Below are 18,250 nucleotides of genomic sequence, written 5' to 3'. Positions count from 1 at the left end.
ATACTGTAGTATATTAATTTGATCTAACTCATAGGGTTAGGCAGCGTTTTTGCTAATTGCTAAATAAGCCTAAAAAAATAGGTTAATTTACGACATCACGTTAGAAACCTCTAAAATTAGCAATGTTGCCTTAGTATATTATGCATGTATTATACATATAAACCTTCCTCTTGAATCACTCTATCTATTGAAAAAAACCGCATCAAAATCCGTTGCGTAGTTTTAAAGATTTAAGCGCACATAGGGATATAGGGACAGAAAAGGCGACTTTGTTTTATACGATGTAGTGATGACAGTCTGTGAGGTAAGATTTTAGTGACTCATAATCTGGATGAGGGAGGAGTTTCTTTAATTTAACCTGGCAGCCTGTATGCCATACTTTACCAAAAGCCTGAGATATATCTAGAAATGCAGCTGAACAATATATTTTGCCGTCCATATTTATGTTGTTTACAAATCCATGCTTATTGAGAAACCCAAATTGGTGTTCTGGACTGATCTACGAATGAAATAAAATTAACTTAATAACGGTCACAACGACCTTCTGAATATGATTAGTATGAAAGTATTTGAAGGTTCCTTTATTGGGATCTGTACTGTATATAAAGAACTAAAAACGTGCATAACTTTTTCACAAAACTAATATCAATTATTCCTAGATAATTTAGGCAATGAGGTTTTAATATGAGACGAAACACCTTAAGAAGAGGTACCAATAAAGTGGATAATAATTTCCGGATCATATTGAAACCGAAAAACATCATCAAAAAATTCTATTATAATTTTCCTTTGACCTATTTTTGGTCTTATTGTCGGGAGGATGACGAAAGCGGCGAGAAGATAATTTAAATAAATGTTTCTACGCGTAACCATAGCCGTTTCGAATAGTACCAGGCATTTGCCTTGATTAAGTGTTCCTTTTTCTCTTCGGATCAATCTGTTAAATTACGCCTCACACTTACCTTTAATTAAAGGCCTAAATTACGGCCACTTAAATCAAAATAAATTGAATAATTCACTACGCCAATTAAGAAACGATCGTTAAAGTGTAGAAACAAGGAACAATTAATTTCTATAGCGTATTATTTCGTGATTACGTTAGGACTCTTTAAGTCCGCGTCTATCTTGGCGTCCGAAGTATGATTGCCAATCGTTTACCTACATAAACGGCATGATTTATTAAATAGAGCGACTTGGTAATTGTTAATTGTAGCGTTGGGAACTATCAATTGAACAGTCGAAACAGTCGCTAGTTGCAAAACAGTCGATTGTCAAAAACCTAGCGATTGAAATAGTAATTGCTATTTTCAGTCAAATGCGCGGTTCGACTATTTTTGTTAATTCGTGATGTCAGACGAAGATGTACGAACCCTTTCCTGTATATATTGTGAGAGGGGAAAGGACGGAAAAAAGAGAGATAGAGAAGGAAAAAAAATAATAACTGAATACTATTATAATAATTATACATAACATGCAATTTATAATTTAATTTTAAACGAAGTAGAATTACTTTTATATTCGAACTAGCGACCCGCCCCGGCTTCGCACGGGTGCAATGCTGATACTAAATTAAATACACTGCAGAAAAAATATGAACGTTGTATATAAAAACATAGCGGCCCGCTCCGACTTTGCACGGGCATAAAATATATATGCCTATGTCACTCAATGAAAACATGATTAAAATCGATCCAGTATTTTTGGTTCATTCATTACTGCCCTTGGCCTGCACGCATTAAATTTGGAGTAAAACAATTCCTCTTCCCCTATACTTACTATGAAGATTTCCTGCTATCTTTGGAATATCTAAATTCATACAATTTTTATTACATTACACATTTTTAAACGCAAATTTTAAATTTGTAATATCTCCGAAAATATTTGTTTAATTTACATGCTGTAAGGAACCATATTGATCTATATTAATTGCACACTGTATTTAAGGTACTTAATTCGATAAGGATTAATGCCGTATTGCTTAAAATAGCTTCGTAAATAAGCCATTTTCTCACGTAAAAAGTAAACAATAAAAATGGTTAATGTGGGTTATCCCTAAAAGATAAACATATACCATCGCGGACTTTTTTGTAGACCTTTTTATAGTGTACAATACTGTAGTACATTAATTTGATCTAACTCGTAGGGTTAGGCAGCGTTTTTGCTAATTGCTAAATAAGCCTAAAAAAATAGGTTAATTTATGACATCACGTTAGAAACCTCTAAAATTAGCAATGTTGCCTTAGTATATTATGCATGTATTATACATATAAACCTTCCTCTTGAATCACTCTATCTATTGAAAAAAAACCGCATCAAAATCAGTTGCGTATTTTTAAAGATTTAAGCGCACATAGGGATATAGGGCAGAAAAGGCGACTTTGTTTTATACTATGTAGTGATGTTCTGTGGATCTGTAAAAAGGAATGGAGTTTTTCTATAGAATGCAATAATACCCCACAATTGTTTTTTGTATTTTAATATGTTAATTGCTATTTTCAAATAGGATACTATAATAAATATAGACAATACAATAGAACTTAAACAAAACCTAAAGGCTAAAGATGTATAATAACCATAAATACTATATAAAAATTAAACATATACATAATCATAGAATAATAAGCTAATCAATGACATAATTAAAAATGATCTGAATGAAATGATATAAATGCTTTATTTATTATTCAACGGAAATATTTTTAATAAATATCGAGTGAGTAATCGAAATATTACCTATTATTGCCATAAAAACAATCAAAATATTTTAATCTTTTTGCCCTATTACATTAACAATCTTGAAAAATATCGTATCAAAATGCTATAATATTAATTTACAATATATTGTTATTTACAAGCAAACTACCAAAAAAATCATAAAACTACATATATTATATATAAATCTATATAAGCATAAATTGGGTACATTTTGGTCAACATCGCGGCTAGAACGACAGAGCCAGAACGTTAAAAATCAGTCGAATGATACAAGTAGGGTCAAAAATAGTAACTAGAAGTACGAATGAAACAGTTGATAGTAAATAGAACAATTTTCAAAATTTGTTCAAAGTCGTAGTGCCCTTGCACTTTGCTTAGTTCTAATATTGCAGCTTGGCGACTAAAGATTTACGAAATTAGGTTTGATTAAATACATTTAAAAGAGGTTAGTGAGTGTTAGTACTTTAGGATTGTTATTTTAATGTATTTTGATATACAGACATTTATTATTTTTATTAATTTTATATATCAAATATATTTCTGATCTTATAATGGAAATATTATGAAAATAAGTTGTAGTAACATATATAACTACCTACTGCCTATAATAACTACTACTGCTTTCGTATGTTCCATCTCCATTGACATTTTTATATTCACGCAATCTTACTGGAGATTTAACTGTCATACCCTGTAGGTATTTCCAATATATGGGGCGTTAAACCATTACCCAGAAGAACCTTATTTTAATAAGTTTGGCCGATGTTGATATTGAATTTACTTTTCCTTTTCTTTGTCCAACCCGACATTTGCACAATATAGGCCTACATTGCCTCCATAATGTATTTATATAATAAGGATATGTTTTTGAGTCTCATTAAAATTTAGCGTCATGTCGATGTCATACCCAAGTATTTTGCCCTGTTCCAATACTGAAATACTTTAGAACCAATGAACACATATGTAGACTTCAGAGGATTTAATTTATCATATGCAAGTTAGTATCATCTGAAAATGTGGCCGTTCTTACTTCTTCACTTTTTTGTTTAGAGATATCACTGATATAAACTACTAAAAACTGGAAAAATCTGAAAATTAAAATTGTACTTCTTGCTATTACATTATGAATCTGAAAGATATGTTTACAGAAATCCGAATGAGTGAGACAAAATCCGTGCGAAGAAATGTAAACTTTTCTAACTTTCATCATACAAAAAATTCACAAATACTTGAAGGTTCTGTTATTCACAGTTATTCAATCTCACGATATAACGTTTTAAATAAGATGATTTTACAGAAACTAGCTGGTGCTGTCTTTTCTGAACGCAAGAAACTTATTTGTGCACCTAATATAAAATATAGTTTGCTTTAAACTCAATTCATAACATAAGAGTTTCATTCAATAGATAATTTCCTAAATAAACACTTTTTACCTTTAAATCCGGTCTGGGCCGGCTTGGTTGGCGCAGTGGTCATGGCGACAGTTTAGGTTTGTGATTGTCCAAAGGCAAAAATGTTAAATCCGACATGGAAAATGGTCCCAATCACGCCAGTAACCAGGCTGGGTAGACTAGAAGAGACCGACCCGTTCTGTGATAATTTCCAAGTTGGTGGCTCGTCAGTCGGTAGGCTTAATGCCGAGGACCGTGGTTCGGAGCTCACGTTAAGCAGTAGGTCCAGTCTATATAAACTCTAGTTGGTGAAAAAGAAACTCTAAAATTATAAAAAAATTCCGGTTTAGAATGAGAATTTAATGTAAAAACCACAAGGATATATTATTTGACCAAACAATTGTTTATTTATCAGTTCAATCGATGACCCTGTCATCAATAATTCCCACATATCCCACAGGGACAGAACACATCATCAGATCCAAACCGCGCAACCTAATATAGCCGTTGAATTAACACATTCTGCAATCAGAATTGATAGAAAATTAATGGAATAAACAACTCTGCCGAAAAGACCCGCCCGCCTAACTGTGCATATCAGATTAAAACTTGAATATTTTATTGCTGACGGTCGGGGAGCGGACGTCCGAATCGGACTTCCCGGTACACTTCCCCCCTCGCAACACGTGCCCTCAATTTGGACCTTAATTTGATATTCTTGCTGTTGTTTATTGCCGGCGGGTCTGCCATAACCCGTTTTATTTGCGCTTGAGTGAAAGGCATGGGAACTTTCACATATAAGTCAACTAAAAAAATGTTTGTTGCTTTTCAAAATATTTTTTTAATTAATGGTTCAAGATTCTACAATTTTTTTTATTAATTACATTTTACATTAAATATGCTTAGTGCAATCTTAATTTACTAATTAATTTATTACTACTTTTCTGTTGTACTTTCATTAATAACAGGTCAATTGAAAATTCCCCGCCCTACCATAGTAAAACACATTTTTTTGGCAAAATTAGTTTTTTTTATTCAACATAATTCCCTTCAAGGGTGATACACTGATTATAGCGACCCTCCAACTTTTCGATACCATTTTTGTAGTACGATTTGTCATTTGATTCAAAATAGGCCTCAGTTTCGGCGATCATCTCTTCATTCGACGAAAATTTCTTCACAGCGAGCATTCTTTAGAAATCTGAGAACAGGAAATTGTCGCTGGTGGCCAGATCTGGAGGTTACGGTGGATGAGGAAGCAATTCGAAGCCCAATTCATGGATTTTTGACACGGTGCCTTGTCTTGGTGAAACAACACTTTCTTTTTATTCAAATTCAGCCGTTTTTCGGCGATTTCGTATAGTCGCTGTTGATGGTCTTTTCTTTTTCAACGTAGTCAATGAAAATTATTCCATGCGCATCCCAAAATAACACCATAATCTTGCCCGCCGACTGTTGCGTTTTCCCATGCTTTGGAGCGGGTTCATAGTGTACAGTCCATTCGGATGACTGTCGATTGAACTTCGGATGTTTCATCCATTGTCACATATCGACGCAAAAACTCGGGTTTATTACGCTTGATCATCTTCAAACACTGCTCCGAATCATCAACTCGTCATTGTTTTTGGTCAAAAGTGAGCTCTCGCGGCACCCACTTTGCACAGGGCATTCTCATACCCTAATATTTGTGAATGATATGATGTACACGTTCAGTTGATATCCTTAGAGTATCTGCTATTTCATTCAATTTCATTTTACGGTCATTTAAAATCATTTTATGGATTTTTAAAATGTTTTCGTCGGTAACAACCTTTTGGGCGTGCTCCGCGTTCATCGTCTTCGGTGCTCATTTCACCACGTCTAAACTTAGCATACCAATCCTTGACGGTTGAATTTTCTGGGGCACTGTTCGGAAACTCGGCATCAAGCCAAGTTTTTGCTTCAGCTGTATTTTGCACTTCAAAAAGCAATATTTTATCAACACACGAAATTCCTTTTTATCCACTTTTTTCACAATAACAAAAGTTGCTTCACCGAAAATGTTATAATTCACAAACTAATGATCCGACAGCTATCAAATTTATACACGCATCTTTTGAGGGTTGGCTTGTGACCAACCTTTTGAAATGACTGATGACACACAGTTATTAACATACAACAAAAGGTACCAGACTTATTTGATAAAAGAATAATTTATTTACTTGATTTTTAAATAAAATTGCTTTGTTCTTTACTTCTTTGTTCCACTTTTCGACCTTTAAAACAGTAGCTGTCATATTTTATTATTGTAGCGACCGCTGCGACCCTTTAGGTCACCACGTGTTCACCTACATCATGTTCAAAGGTTGGCAACGCCGGTGGATTGGTACCATGCAGTTCCCAGCTATAAAAGACTACCACGACGAATTCTCTTTCTGAAAAACCACACTAGCAAGCAACTATCAGAGCTTGCCAATATCATCAACTCCACCCTGAGGTTAAAGCATTGCTCAAAGAACTGGAAACATGCGCTTGGCGCTGTCATTCCTAAAAAGAAAGCCAAGTCCAATATATCTGACTGCAGGCCCATCTGCTTGATTAGGTCACTTTCTAAACTTTCCGAAAAAACTATTTTACACTATATTACAGCTTCACAGATGCACACCACATAATCCCAAACGAAGAATTCGGTTTTGCATGCCAAGCATTCAAGCTGCTCGCGTCGCAGCAACAATCCACCAGGCATTAAGAAAAGTTGTTTGATTCATACTTGGACAGTAGGACCTTTCAAGTGACGATCGGTGACCCAGTCTCCTCTCGAAAACAGATTTCTGCAGGAGCCTCACAGTATTTTATGTAGATGAGACAGCTTTCTTCACAACCGGCTACAATCGCGACGCTATTCGCGACAGACTCCAAGTCCAACTGAACCAGGCGATTGCGTGGTACAAATTCTGGCTGCTTCAGATAAACCCGAGCAAAACTCAGGACATTCTGTTCCACAGCAAGCTCTTTCCGCGCCTATAGCCCCCAAATCGATAAAATTCCTATTCCCTGGATCCAGAAGGTATCATACCTCGGGCTCCAGTTCGACCGCAAGTTTCAATGGTCAGCCCAAATCTAGCACGCTATCTGCAAAGGCAATGACGTGTAGAGTCTACTCTTGCCACTCCCTTGCAGAAAAAGTAAACTCCCAATCCCCCAGAAAGCGACTCTATATAATAAAACGCCAGTTCGTCCAGTCTGCCTCTTCGGAGCACAAGTGTGCTACAGGTACGTATCTGAGAGACAACTTGCACAAATTCAAGTGTTCCAATCCAAAAAATTGAGTCCGCGCGTTTCTTAATGCCACATGGTTTATGAGGAACGTCAACAGTCACCTCGAATCAGGCATCCCGTTCAAGAGTTTCACGATCATGCTCAGTGTAGGGTTCTCCCTAGACGTCTTAGAACATGACAACACCTTAATAAAATCCCTACCCATCCACAAACCTCGGTAGATAACCAACTACAACAATCCCAGTCGTAAGCCAAGGTCTCTGTCGCCCACAAGACACTCCAGCAACTCGAAGCGATATCAGCAAAAGCCGAAACAGCCATTTGATTCTAGCTGGTCATTCTGGAACAAGAAAAAAATGCTGTTTGATAATTGTCAATATTCTTTGCAACATTCATTTGCATTTGCAAATGCATTTACTAATAAAAGTTGAAATAGATTAGAAGTTAATACCAATAAAATTTACAACAAAATCTTAGAAATTCTACAATGTCTTCAGAACTGTATCAATAAGTATCAGTTCTTAAGCAAGAACAATTTTTCTTAGCTTTTCTGAACTATAAATTGAACAAATAATGAACATAAACACAAAATATCTTTCAGACAATTGGTCGCTGTTTACATCAATATATAATTCAATTTACAAAATATTTAAATTTGACGCTTGTCTTTCTTATCTGTGTAAACTTTGTTTATGCTGTAATCAGTACCATGTTTACTAATTGGTAGTTAGCAGAATTGTTATGTTGTTAAATGATATGCAATAAAATAGCAAATTCCTAAGAGGTTTAAGGCTATCGCAATTTTTCTTGTCGTTCCTTATCTTGTGTCCATTTTCAAAATATATTTGTTTTTGTGTTAATATTTTAACATATATATGAGTAATTGATTATGAGGGATGGAAACTCGGTTTTATTTTAAAAGTCAGTTTTTTTTACGATAAAAAATGAAGGCTTCTAGGTTATTCGACAAGAATACTGGTTTATCGGTCCATATATATATATATATATATATATATATATATATATATATATATATATATATATATATATATATATATATATATATATATATATATATATATATATATATATATATATATATAGTCATTTCAAAACAGCAGTGTGCCCACGTGATTTGTCAAAACGTCGCAATATTGCTGCAACAACTCTGAATTTTAGTTCATTTTCGCTTTGATTTATAACAAAATTCTAATCTAAATAAAATAATGAAACAAAAATGTTAAGTGTTATAATTTACTTTAACATTATGGTACATCTAATGATAATTATGTTTACCGACAAGTCTTTTTATTCTCAGTCCTTTTTTTGTCCTAAAATAATTGTCCTTTTTTTTCAGGTGTCTTAGGATCTATTCAGCTTGAGTTTAACATTCATAATGATAAGGGTGGCCTTCTGCAAACAGCTTTCATCATATTTTATATGGCTTTTGGACCGCTGTTTGGATATTTAGGTGATAGATACAGCCGGAAATGGTTGATGGCTTTCGGTGTGCTTCTATGGAGTTTTACCACGTTAGCTGGATCTTTTATGAGGGTAAGTCCAATAAGTAATATATTTATTTTTAGTAAATTCATTGAAAAAGTAATCCACATTTCTTATTATATTATTTTATTGAAACAAATTTTTATCATCAATTCGTTTTATTTGTTTATGGAGTACCAAGATATTAATTTTACATAATTGACAGTAAGTAAAACACAATAAAATATTTTTAGTAAAGAAATTGAACCGACTTCCGAAAATAAATAAGGAACTCATTAAAAATTTTAAAAAATAATCAAACTTAGATGTTTAAGGCAAAAAAACGTTTTAAAATAAAATATGTATATAATAATCGTTATATATTATTATATGTTATAGTTAATGAATAAAAACCTTATTTAACCTATCTACTACATATATTTTATATTCTGCTATATACATACAATTTAGCTCAATACCTCCCTAAACCTATTTATCTAATTACAATATTATTTTAACTACTACCAACTAATCACTTTCAAATCGGTATAAGTAACAAATTAGAATTGTTTTTTTCGTAATTTATTTTTTTTTATGTCATAAAATTATATTATTATTTACTCAATAAATTACATAGTTATATCTTTAAGTATTATAATGGGTAGGCCCAGTAAAGATGCAGCATGTATGAGGAAAAATAGGAATAAAGAAACAATGATTGAAAATAAGGAACGCTTCAGGCCCGGTGGTCAGCTAGCTTAAGAGATTTGAGAAATGTTTTAACGAAACTAGAACAACCAAAATGTGTTTCTCAACAAAAAAAACCTTTACACCGTAGAAGCAGTCGCCAACAATATTTACGCCTTCTCATACGATATGGTTAGTGCTTAAAAAGAAAACAATCGCTTTTGTACTGAACGACTTCTGATTTTGAGTCACATGAGCTCAGCAAGAGTATTAGACCCAAATATCTCATTATTTTAGATAAAAAAATATGTAAAAACTTTGTATATGCCTTTGAAATTTGGCGGTTTCTCTCGATTTTCCCCCTTTGCCCCAACATATCCTGACTTGGTTCCAATGGGACCACCTCGAAAGTGCACTCTATTGAATAAAAAAAATTCAAAATTGGTCTATAATTGACGGAAATCGGCGAACATACATTGAAAAACATATATGATATAACAGGTCAATTGAAAAATCCCCGGCCTGACACATAGATGATGCTAATAGTATTAATTCCATATGTTTTTTAGTTAGTCTTAACCCTCAAAAGATGCGTGCATAAATTTGACAGCTGTCGGATCATTAGTTTGTGAATTATAGCCGTTTGAGTGAAGCAACTTTTATTATTGTGAAAAAAATTAATAAAAAGGAATTTTGCGTGTTGATAAAATATTGCGTTTTGAAACGAAAAGATACAGTTGAAGCAAGAACTTGGCTTGATCAAGTATTGGTATGCTAAGTTTAGACGTGGTGAAATGAGAACCGAAGACGGGGTACGCAGTGGAAAACATTAAAAAATCCACAAAATGATTTGGAATGATCGTAAATTGAAATTGAATGAAATAGTAGACACACTAAAGATATCAACTGAACGTGTACATCATATCATTCACGAATATTTGGGTGTGAGAAAGCTCTGTGCAAAGTGGGTGCCGCGCGAGCTCACTTTAGACCAAAAACAACGACGAGTTGATGATTCGGAGCAGTGTTTGAAGATGATCAAGCGTAATAAACTCGAGTTTTTGCAACGATATATGACGATGCAGGAAACGTGCCTCCATCATTTCACTCCGAAGTCCAATCGACAGTCATCCGAGTGGACTGCACACGATGAACCCGCTCCAAAGCGTGGGAAAACGCAACAGTCGACTGGGAAGGTTTTGGTGTCTGTATTTTGGGATGCGCATGGAATAATTTTCATTGACTACCTTGAAAAAGGTAGTACCATCAACAGCGACTATTATATGGCGTTATTCGACCGTTTGAAGGATGAAATCGCCGAAAAACGGCCGCATTTGAAGAAAAAGAAAGTGCTGCTTCACCAAGACAATGCACCGTGTCACAAGTCAGTGAAAACTAGTGAATTGGTTCCTCATCCACCGTATTCTCCAGATCTGGCCCCCAGCGACTATTTTCTGTTGTCAGATCTCAAAAAAATGCTCGCTGGGAAGAAATTTTCGTCGAATGAAGAGGTGAACGCCGAAACTGAGGCCTATTTTGAAGCAAAGGACAAATCGTACTACAAAAATAGTATCGAAAAGTTGGAGTGTCACTATACTGTTACAGTCGAACATTCATTGAATTAATACACTTGCAATCATAGGTTCAATTATTAAGAAGAGTTCATAAATTAGATAGTTTTTTGTTAATTTCTTCAAAAAAGTGTAATTTATGTTAGTTTGAAATACCATCTCTTTTAAAATAATATCGAATTGTGGATTGCTTGTTCACAATGTTATTTTGTATATACAATTTTTAGGTATTTTTATGATGAAGTTTAACTGATATATATCTTTTCAGAATTACTGGTGGTTCCTCCTGTTCAGAACCATGGTGGGCATCGGAGAGGCGAGCTACTCCACCATAGCACCAACAATACTTAGCGATTTATTTATTGGTGATATGCGGTCGAAAATGCTCGCTTTGTTCTATTTCGCCATTCCAGTAGGAAGGTATGTATGGAACCCTATCATTCATACGCTATAATAGAAGGCACGCCAAAAACGATAGAACATTTCAAATGGTCTGAAATAATCACCCAACGCAAATTAAGAACTTCTTATTGTATTTTAAAGTGTACAAATTAGAATAATTTTAATTGAAAAGTATTCACACAGAAAAACTTCAGGTGGGTTCAGATGGGGATAAGTCCGAATGGTCCGTTAAGTTAAAATCCTTCTACCCACAAGGATACTTGACCGGCGCACTAATATTTGATTTTGTCACATTGCCAGTTCTTGTAAATAATAAAAATAATATGTGCAAATTCCAACTTTTCAACTTTTAACGCTCTTCGATTTTATTTCTTATTTATCTTATATTTCACACTTAAAATCTAGCTTTGTACTTCCGAAAGCAATAAAAAATAAACGAAAGAATTGAAATTTAATTTTTCAATGCAAATTAGTTAAATTTGTCCAGAATCGCTTGGTCGATAGTGACTGTACTGTGTGAGTATTCAAGTATAGTAGGACTTCTATAGAATTACACTTAACACTACGGAACTTAAGGAAGTAAGACAAACAATACATAAAGAAATTAACCTAATAACTGGAAGAATCTTAATAGAGCTGTCAGGAAAGTGCATCAAATTAATGACATTAATATTTAATGCCATGCTAAGACTTAACTATTTTCCTAACACTTGGAAAGTGGCTCCAATCATTATGATTCTTAAACCTAAAAAATCAAAGGACTTCTCCTCTTATCGTCCTATAAGCCTGTTACTTGTGATCTCTAAACTATTGGAAAAATTATACATTAAGAGACTCAAAATAATCGAGAGAAATATTATTCCATACCATCAATTTGGTTTCCGTAATAAACACCGAACAACAGAACAAATACATAAATTAGACAATGAAATTAACAAAAACTTAAACGATAAAAAATATTGCTCCGCTGTATTTCTGGAGATATCTCAGGATTTCGACAATGTGTGGCATACTGGACTGCATGTTAAATTGAAAAAGCTTTTGCACCATACGCACTTTCAACTGCTGAAATCATACCTCACAGATAGACATTTTATTGTCAAACAGGGTGACGAACACACTGACCTACACCTAATATATTCGGGTGTTCCGCAGGGCAGTGTTCTTGGTCCATTGTTATATCTATATTAACAGCTGACGTGCCGACCTCAAGAAACATTACTGTTGGAACATATGCTGATGATACAGCGGTTTTATCATCACACGAGAATCCAATATCAGCCACGAGAAACCTCCAACTTCATCTTAACAAAGTCGAATTGTGGTTGAAAACGTGACGTATCCAAGCAAATGAGACAAAATCTACCCATGTGACATTAACCCTTTGTAGAAGAACATGTCCCTCAGTAAAATTGAATAATCATGAAATTCAGCAAGAAGACAACGTTAAATATCTGGAAATGCATTTCGATCGACGTTTGACATGGAAAAAACATATAGTTACAAAACGGAAACAGCTAGGGCTTAAACTAAACCAAATGTACTGGCTGATAGGGCGTAAATCTAAATTATCATTAGATAACAAGCTTTTGCTAGATAAGTCAATACTTAGGCCCATTTGGACCAATGGTATTGAACTGTGGGGTACTACTAGCAAATCTAACATAGATCCAGAAGTTCCAGAATAAAGTGTTGCGAGTCATCGTCGATGCCCCATAGAACCCATAACGAGTGTAATTCGGAGTGTTAGTGCGAAGTACTCCGAAAGACTATTATTAGTTCATCCCAATGCACCCGCCAGTTAAATATGATGATAGTGAAGTGCGTAGACTAAGCGCAAACTCACATACGAACTGATTAATAGACATATAGAGTGAGATTTAATAATCTCTAGAATAAGCTAGAGTAGTTTTTAGAATAGGTTAGGATAGACTTTAAAATAAGTTAGAATAGTATCTAGAATAAGATTTAGATTATAAGTTTTACAGTAGATTATTTACTGAAGTGATCTACTACATGTCAGGATAGTTATATTATATTATATAACTGAAATCATATAATAATACTTATTGCCCACGGGCAGATTGTTGATGTTCTAGGAGATTAATAAAAAAATATAAAGTAAATGCGCAGAATTGTCATAAAGTAGTTTTTCAAAATTAGACAGCGTAGGTATCAATGTCTGTCACTGTCTTGTGTATTATTTTTTCTAAACTCACCTTGTATATCGCCACTCATTGTGGAAGAAAACCATTATGAAACTAGGATTTTAAGATTTGATAAATAAAACTGCATATCCTTGATAAAGTATATTATCTTATAACTATACTACTTTTTCTGTTTGTATTTTATCATAAATATAGTTTTTTTACCCAAAAAGTATATTAAAGTGTTCAAAGTGAATTGAGATACTCTCGGAATCGATCACTTGTAATTACTGGAACACCAGTTTAAATAAAAACTACAGCAAATAACTGATACACTTCTTAGACCTCCTGTTACGCAAACTGACCTTCAGACAAGACTTTAATTTAAAATATTCCACGTCTCGATTCTCATTACGCTTTTTTTGTTTCTTTTTTCCTCTTCGCTATACGGAATTGGTGTAAAAAGAAATATCAATTGCTAGAAACTGTATTTTTGTTAATATCTGTGTAATCATTTTGATAAAGGATTATATTTCCTGTTGTCTCGAACCTTTTATCTTTTTTTTTCTCAAAAACTGATTCAAACTCGAATTTCATTTAATTATGAATGTTTTAAGAGCAACTTACCTGAAATTATTTATCATAAATAATTTATCTGAAGATACTTAAAATTTCTTGATAAGTTTTTTTATAGATTGTTAAAAAAAAACTAACTTTAATATGAAATATTCAAAATATATGCATGCCAATTTGTTTTTACCCTTATTCTGCAGCCTCAATTACCAATCACTGTATAACTGCCCTTTCAACTACGTATTTTCGTCATCAGTTTATAAATAATAGACTTTGGAGGCAATTATTAGGTGTTGCATGTATTCTGAATACTTTTTGAATCTCCCTTTTCATTGTCAACTACAATACACTACAGAAAAATTTTCCTTCCAACATTGAATATGTTTGAAATTGAATTTTAGATTAATTCGCGTTGGAGCCATTTTCTTTCCTTCTGATTCATCCAACATTCAACTATTAAGCTATATGAAAGTTGGCTTATTAAGCTGAGTTTTTGTCCAATAAGTCTTAAAATTCATTGTTTTCGAAATGTTTTAAATATAACTGATCAAAATACGTGGAAGCATCTAATATTTTAACTAATGCTACGAGTTTATGGGTTCTCCAGGATTTGTTACCACTACCTCTACACATCCTGAAATTATTTTAAAAAATAAACGAATATATACCGAAGAAAAGTACTAATATTCTACTAAACAAATCTCAAAAAATATGTTTTTTTCTATAGCGTACAAACATAATATTTATAGTAATTTATCTCTTTGTTATATAAAGAGTGTAAAGTTTTGTTTATAACTTGAAGAAAATATCACCAACCAAGAAATTAATTAATTATATTTTTATTTATTTTACATAAAACTAAACCTCATAAAACGTTTGAAAAAACTATAGGACTACCGAAATTCCAGTATATCTGGCAATAGTGCATCAATATCTTTAATTACTTCAACGGTATGCTTTTCTTATTTGTTTTTACAAGGTGTTTATATCAATTTCAATTGACTGTAGTCTGTTGATTGACTGAAATGATTCCATTAGTAAATACTCTAATTTTATCTGCAGATATCTCAATTTCATGATATTCACACTACAGAGTACAATAAATATAGGTTGTCTATTTGTTTTGTAACTGACGTGCGTTCAAATGTCACTTATCTGAGATAGTTATTTAGTATTAAAAGATTATCGTAGTAACCTTATGCACGAAATCAATTCGCTATAAATACATGGGTTCCATCTTCATAGAAAATAACCTCTTTCCATTTATTATAGATCTACAGTAATTGAAGTATACCTAGCAACATTGCATCAATTAGTTTAATTATTTCAATGGTATACTTTGCCTTGGTATACTCAGTTTGCCGAATCAGAAACTTATTAATGTGATTGGTGTTTTAGAATTAAAAATTAATTGTGAAGATTTCCATATTAATATACAGTGTGTACGTTTTGTTTAACTGCGTGTTGCTATTCTTACTTAACTTCAGACATATGTCAATAAGAAGTAAAAGATGAGAGGGAAGTTTTCCGATGAAAACCGCCTTTGCGTGTAGGGTTTCAAAGGCAAGTCGTATTTCTGTTCTGGAAAAAAACTGTGAATCCTTTTGATAAGTATCTTGTTACTCTCTAACCTCGTTTATCGAAATCATAAACTTGTTTTGCCATCGTTTATGTATTCGTAAAGTTCCGGGTTTATTGTAATTTAGCAATGAGTGTCACTCATCAGGCATCCCTAGCCTGATATACGTGCTAATTTGGTTTTGGCACGTTGCCAGTTCTTGTAAAATACATGTACATTCCAAGAATATTATTATTTTAGAACTCATTTTAAAATTTTGATAAGCTAATTGATACAAATGTCATATTATAAATATTCAATTTTTATTTTTTGTTAATAGACAAAAAAAAGAAATGTTTTCATTTTCTCACTCGCACAAAGCACATCGAGTGATATTTCTCTGAATTTTTACTTTCACAGGATCAATTTTGCCTAAAATATAATAAATTTAGTATGGAATTGAATCGAATTTAAAATTAATACACTATTGCATACTATTTAAAACTCTGAACTGTACAAGAACAAATAACTACCAATACTAACTAATAAATTAACTTAACTGTATATGTAAAATATATGAACAAAAATAATACAAACAGTATATCAAAATCAAGACTTCTTAACCCTACTTATACAATGTAAAATTAATATACTTGAGTAATATAACGATATATGTAATATAACGTTAAACTCAAAATTATACACAATACAGAAAGTAGAGAATATAAATAATTACTTTATGTCAAATATAAACAAACGAGCTTTACAAAACTGGCGTCAGTTAGATGATTGGATTTATGTACCCACAATGCCTGAAAGTAACCACACTTAATTGTAGTAAACACTTTTGCAGAATTGCCTTAAAATTAAGTATCATATATATAACAGGTCAATTGAAAAGTCCTGACAACGTGACCTTCAAAAGATGCGTGTACAAATTTGACAGCTGTAGGATCATTAGTTTGTGAATTGAGTGAAGCAACTTTATTATTGTGAAAAAAATGGATAAAAAGGAATTTCGCGTGTTGATAAAATATTGCTTTTTGAAGGGAAAAAATCCAGTTGAAGCAAGAACTTGGCTTGATGCCGAGTTTCCAGACACTGCCCCAGGAAAATCAACCATCAAGGATTGGTATGCTAAGTTTAAACGTGCTAAAATGAGCACCGAAGACTGTGAATGCAGTGGACGCCCAAAAGAGGTTGTTACCGACAAAAAAATTTAAAAAATCCACAAAATGATTTTGAATGACCGTAAATTGAAATTGAATGAAATAGCAGACACTCTAAAGATATCAACTGAACGTGTACATCATATCATCCACGAATATTTGGGTATGAGAAAGCTGTGTGCAAAGTAGGTGCCGCGCGAGCTCACTTTTGACCAAAAACAACGAGTTGATGATTTGGAGCAGTGTTATATGTGTGTGGATATGTGACAATGGATGAAACATGGCTCCATTATTTCACTTCGAAGTCCAATCGACAATTTTAATTACAGACCATTTTTCATTGGCTCTGGTGCTTGTTAAAGCTCTTAGCTGGTCATTACTACATAAAATATCCGTCTCCGAGCGCCTGTTCGGTACCGTCGCGACGTTACTGCACTTTTTATTCCCTTAGTTTCCTCTCATGTTCACGCCCTGATCTCTAGCTTGGCTGCTTTCTTGCTCGCCTGTATGTCTCTTCTTGGCTGCTGTTCTGGGTTTCCCTCTTTTCAAATTCGATCACCGTTTAGGCCCAAACGTTGATCTTTGCAACAGTTTCCTCATCGAGTAGCTCGTCTTCGTTTCTTAACTGGTAGTTCCCGTCGGCTGTCCGATGCCTGTTGCGGGCCTCTACCCTTTTTTCAATTAGGAATGTCTCCAAGATATGCGTAGTGTCTTCTGGTCCTGCGCGACATTCGCAGAGTCCATCGGTCTCCTTCAGTTTAATTCTGTGCAGGTAAGCTTGCATATTCCCGTGGCCTGTCATCAGTTGTACATCTTTCCTACTCAGTCCTATTTTTCGTGTCCCTCTCCTTCTTTGATCCTTGACAACGGCGAGTTGATGATTCCGAGCAGTATTTGAAGATGATCAAGCGTAATAAACTCGAGTTTTTGCGCCAATATGTGACAATGGATGAAACATGGCTCCATTGAACAGTCATCCGAGTAGACTGCACACGTTGAACTCGATCCAAAGCATGGGAAAACGCAACAGTCGGCTGGCAAGGTTATTACGTTTGTATTTTGGGATGCGCATGGAATAATGTTCATTGATTACCTTGAAAAAGGAAGGACCATCAACAGCGACTATTGCATAGCGTTATTGGACCGTTTGAAGAACGAAATCGCCGAAAACGGCCGCATTTGGAAGAAAAAGAAAGTGCTGCTTCACGAAAACAATACACCGTGTCACAAGTCAGTGAAAACAATGGCAAAAATCCATGAATTGGGTTTCGAATTGCTTCCTCATCCACCGTATTCT

The 18,250-nt window shown here is 33.8% G+C and overlaps 1 protein-coding gene across 2 annotated transcripts in view; it reads left to right on the top strand.

The window, feature by feature from the left end:
• spin (lysolipid transporter protein spinster) overlaps positions 1-18,250 on the top strand; it is a 244,393-nt gene that overhangs the window by 217,229 nt on the left and 8,914 nt on the right. For both annotated transcript variants that reach the window (XM_076413821.1, XM_076413814.1), the window contains exons 2-3: positions 8,722-8,918; positions 11,373-11,524. In XM_076413821.1, coding sequence (XP_076269936.1) covers positions 8,722-8,918; positions 11,373-11,524 — 349 coding nt within the window. The remainder of the gene's footprint in view (positions 1-8,721; positions 8,919-11,372; positions 11,525-18,250) is intronic.

The sequence above is a fragment of the Rhynchophorus ferrugineus genome, unplaced genomic scaffold, assembly GCF_030347505.1.
Source record: "Rhynchophorus ferrugineus isolate W39M unplaced genomic scaffold, kcgeb_rfMv2 rfM1, whole genome shotgun sequence".
NCBI classification, from domain to species: Eukaryota; Metazoa; Arthropoda; class Insecta; order Coleoptera; family Curculionidae; genus Rhynchophorus; species Rhynchophorus ferrugineus.
This window is presented reverse-complemented; position numbering and strand designations above follow the sequence as displayed.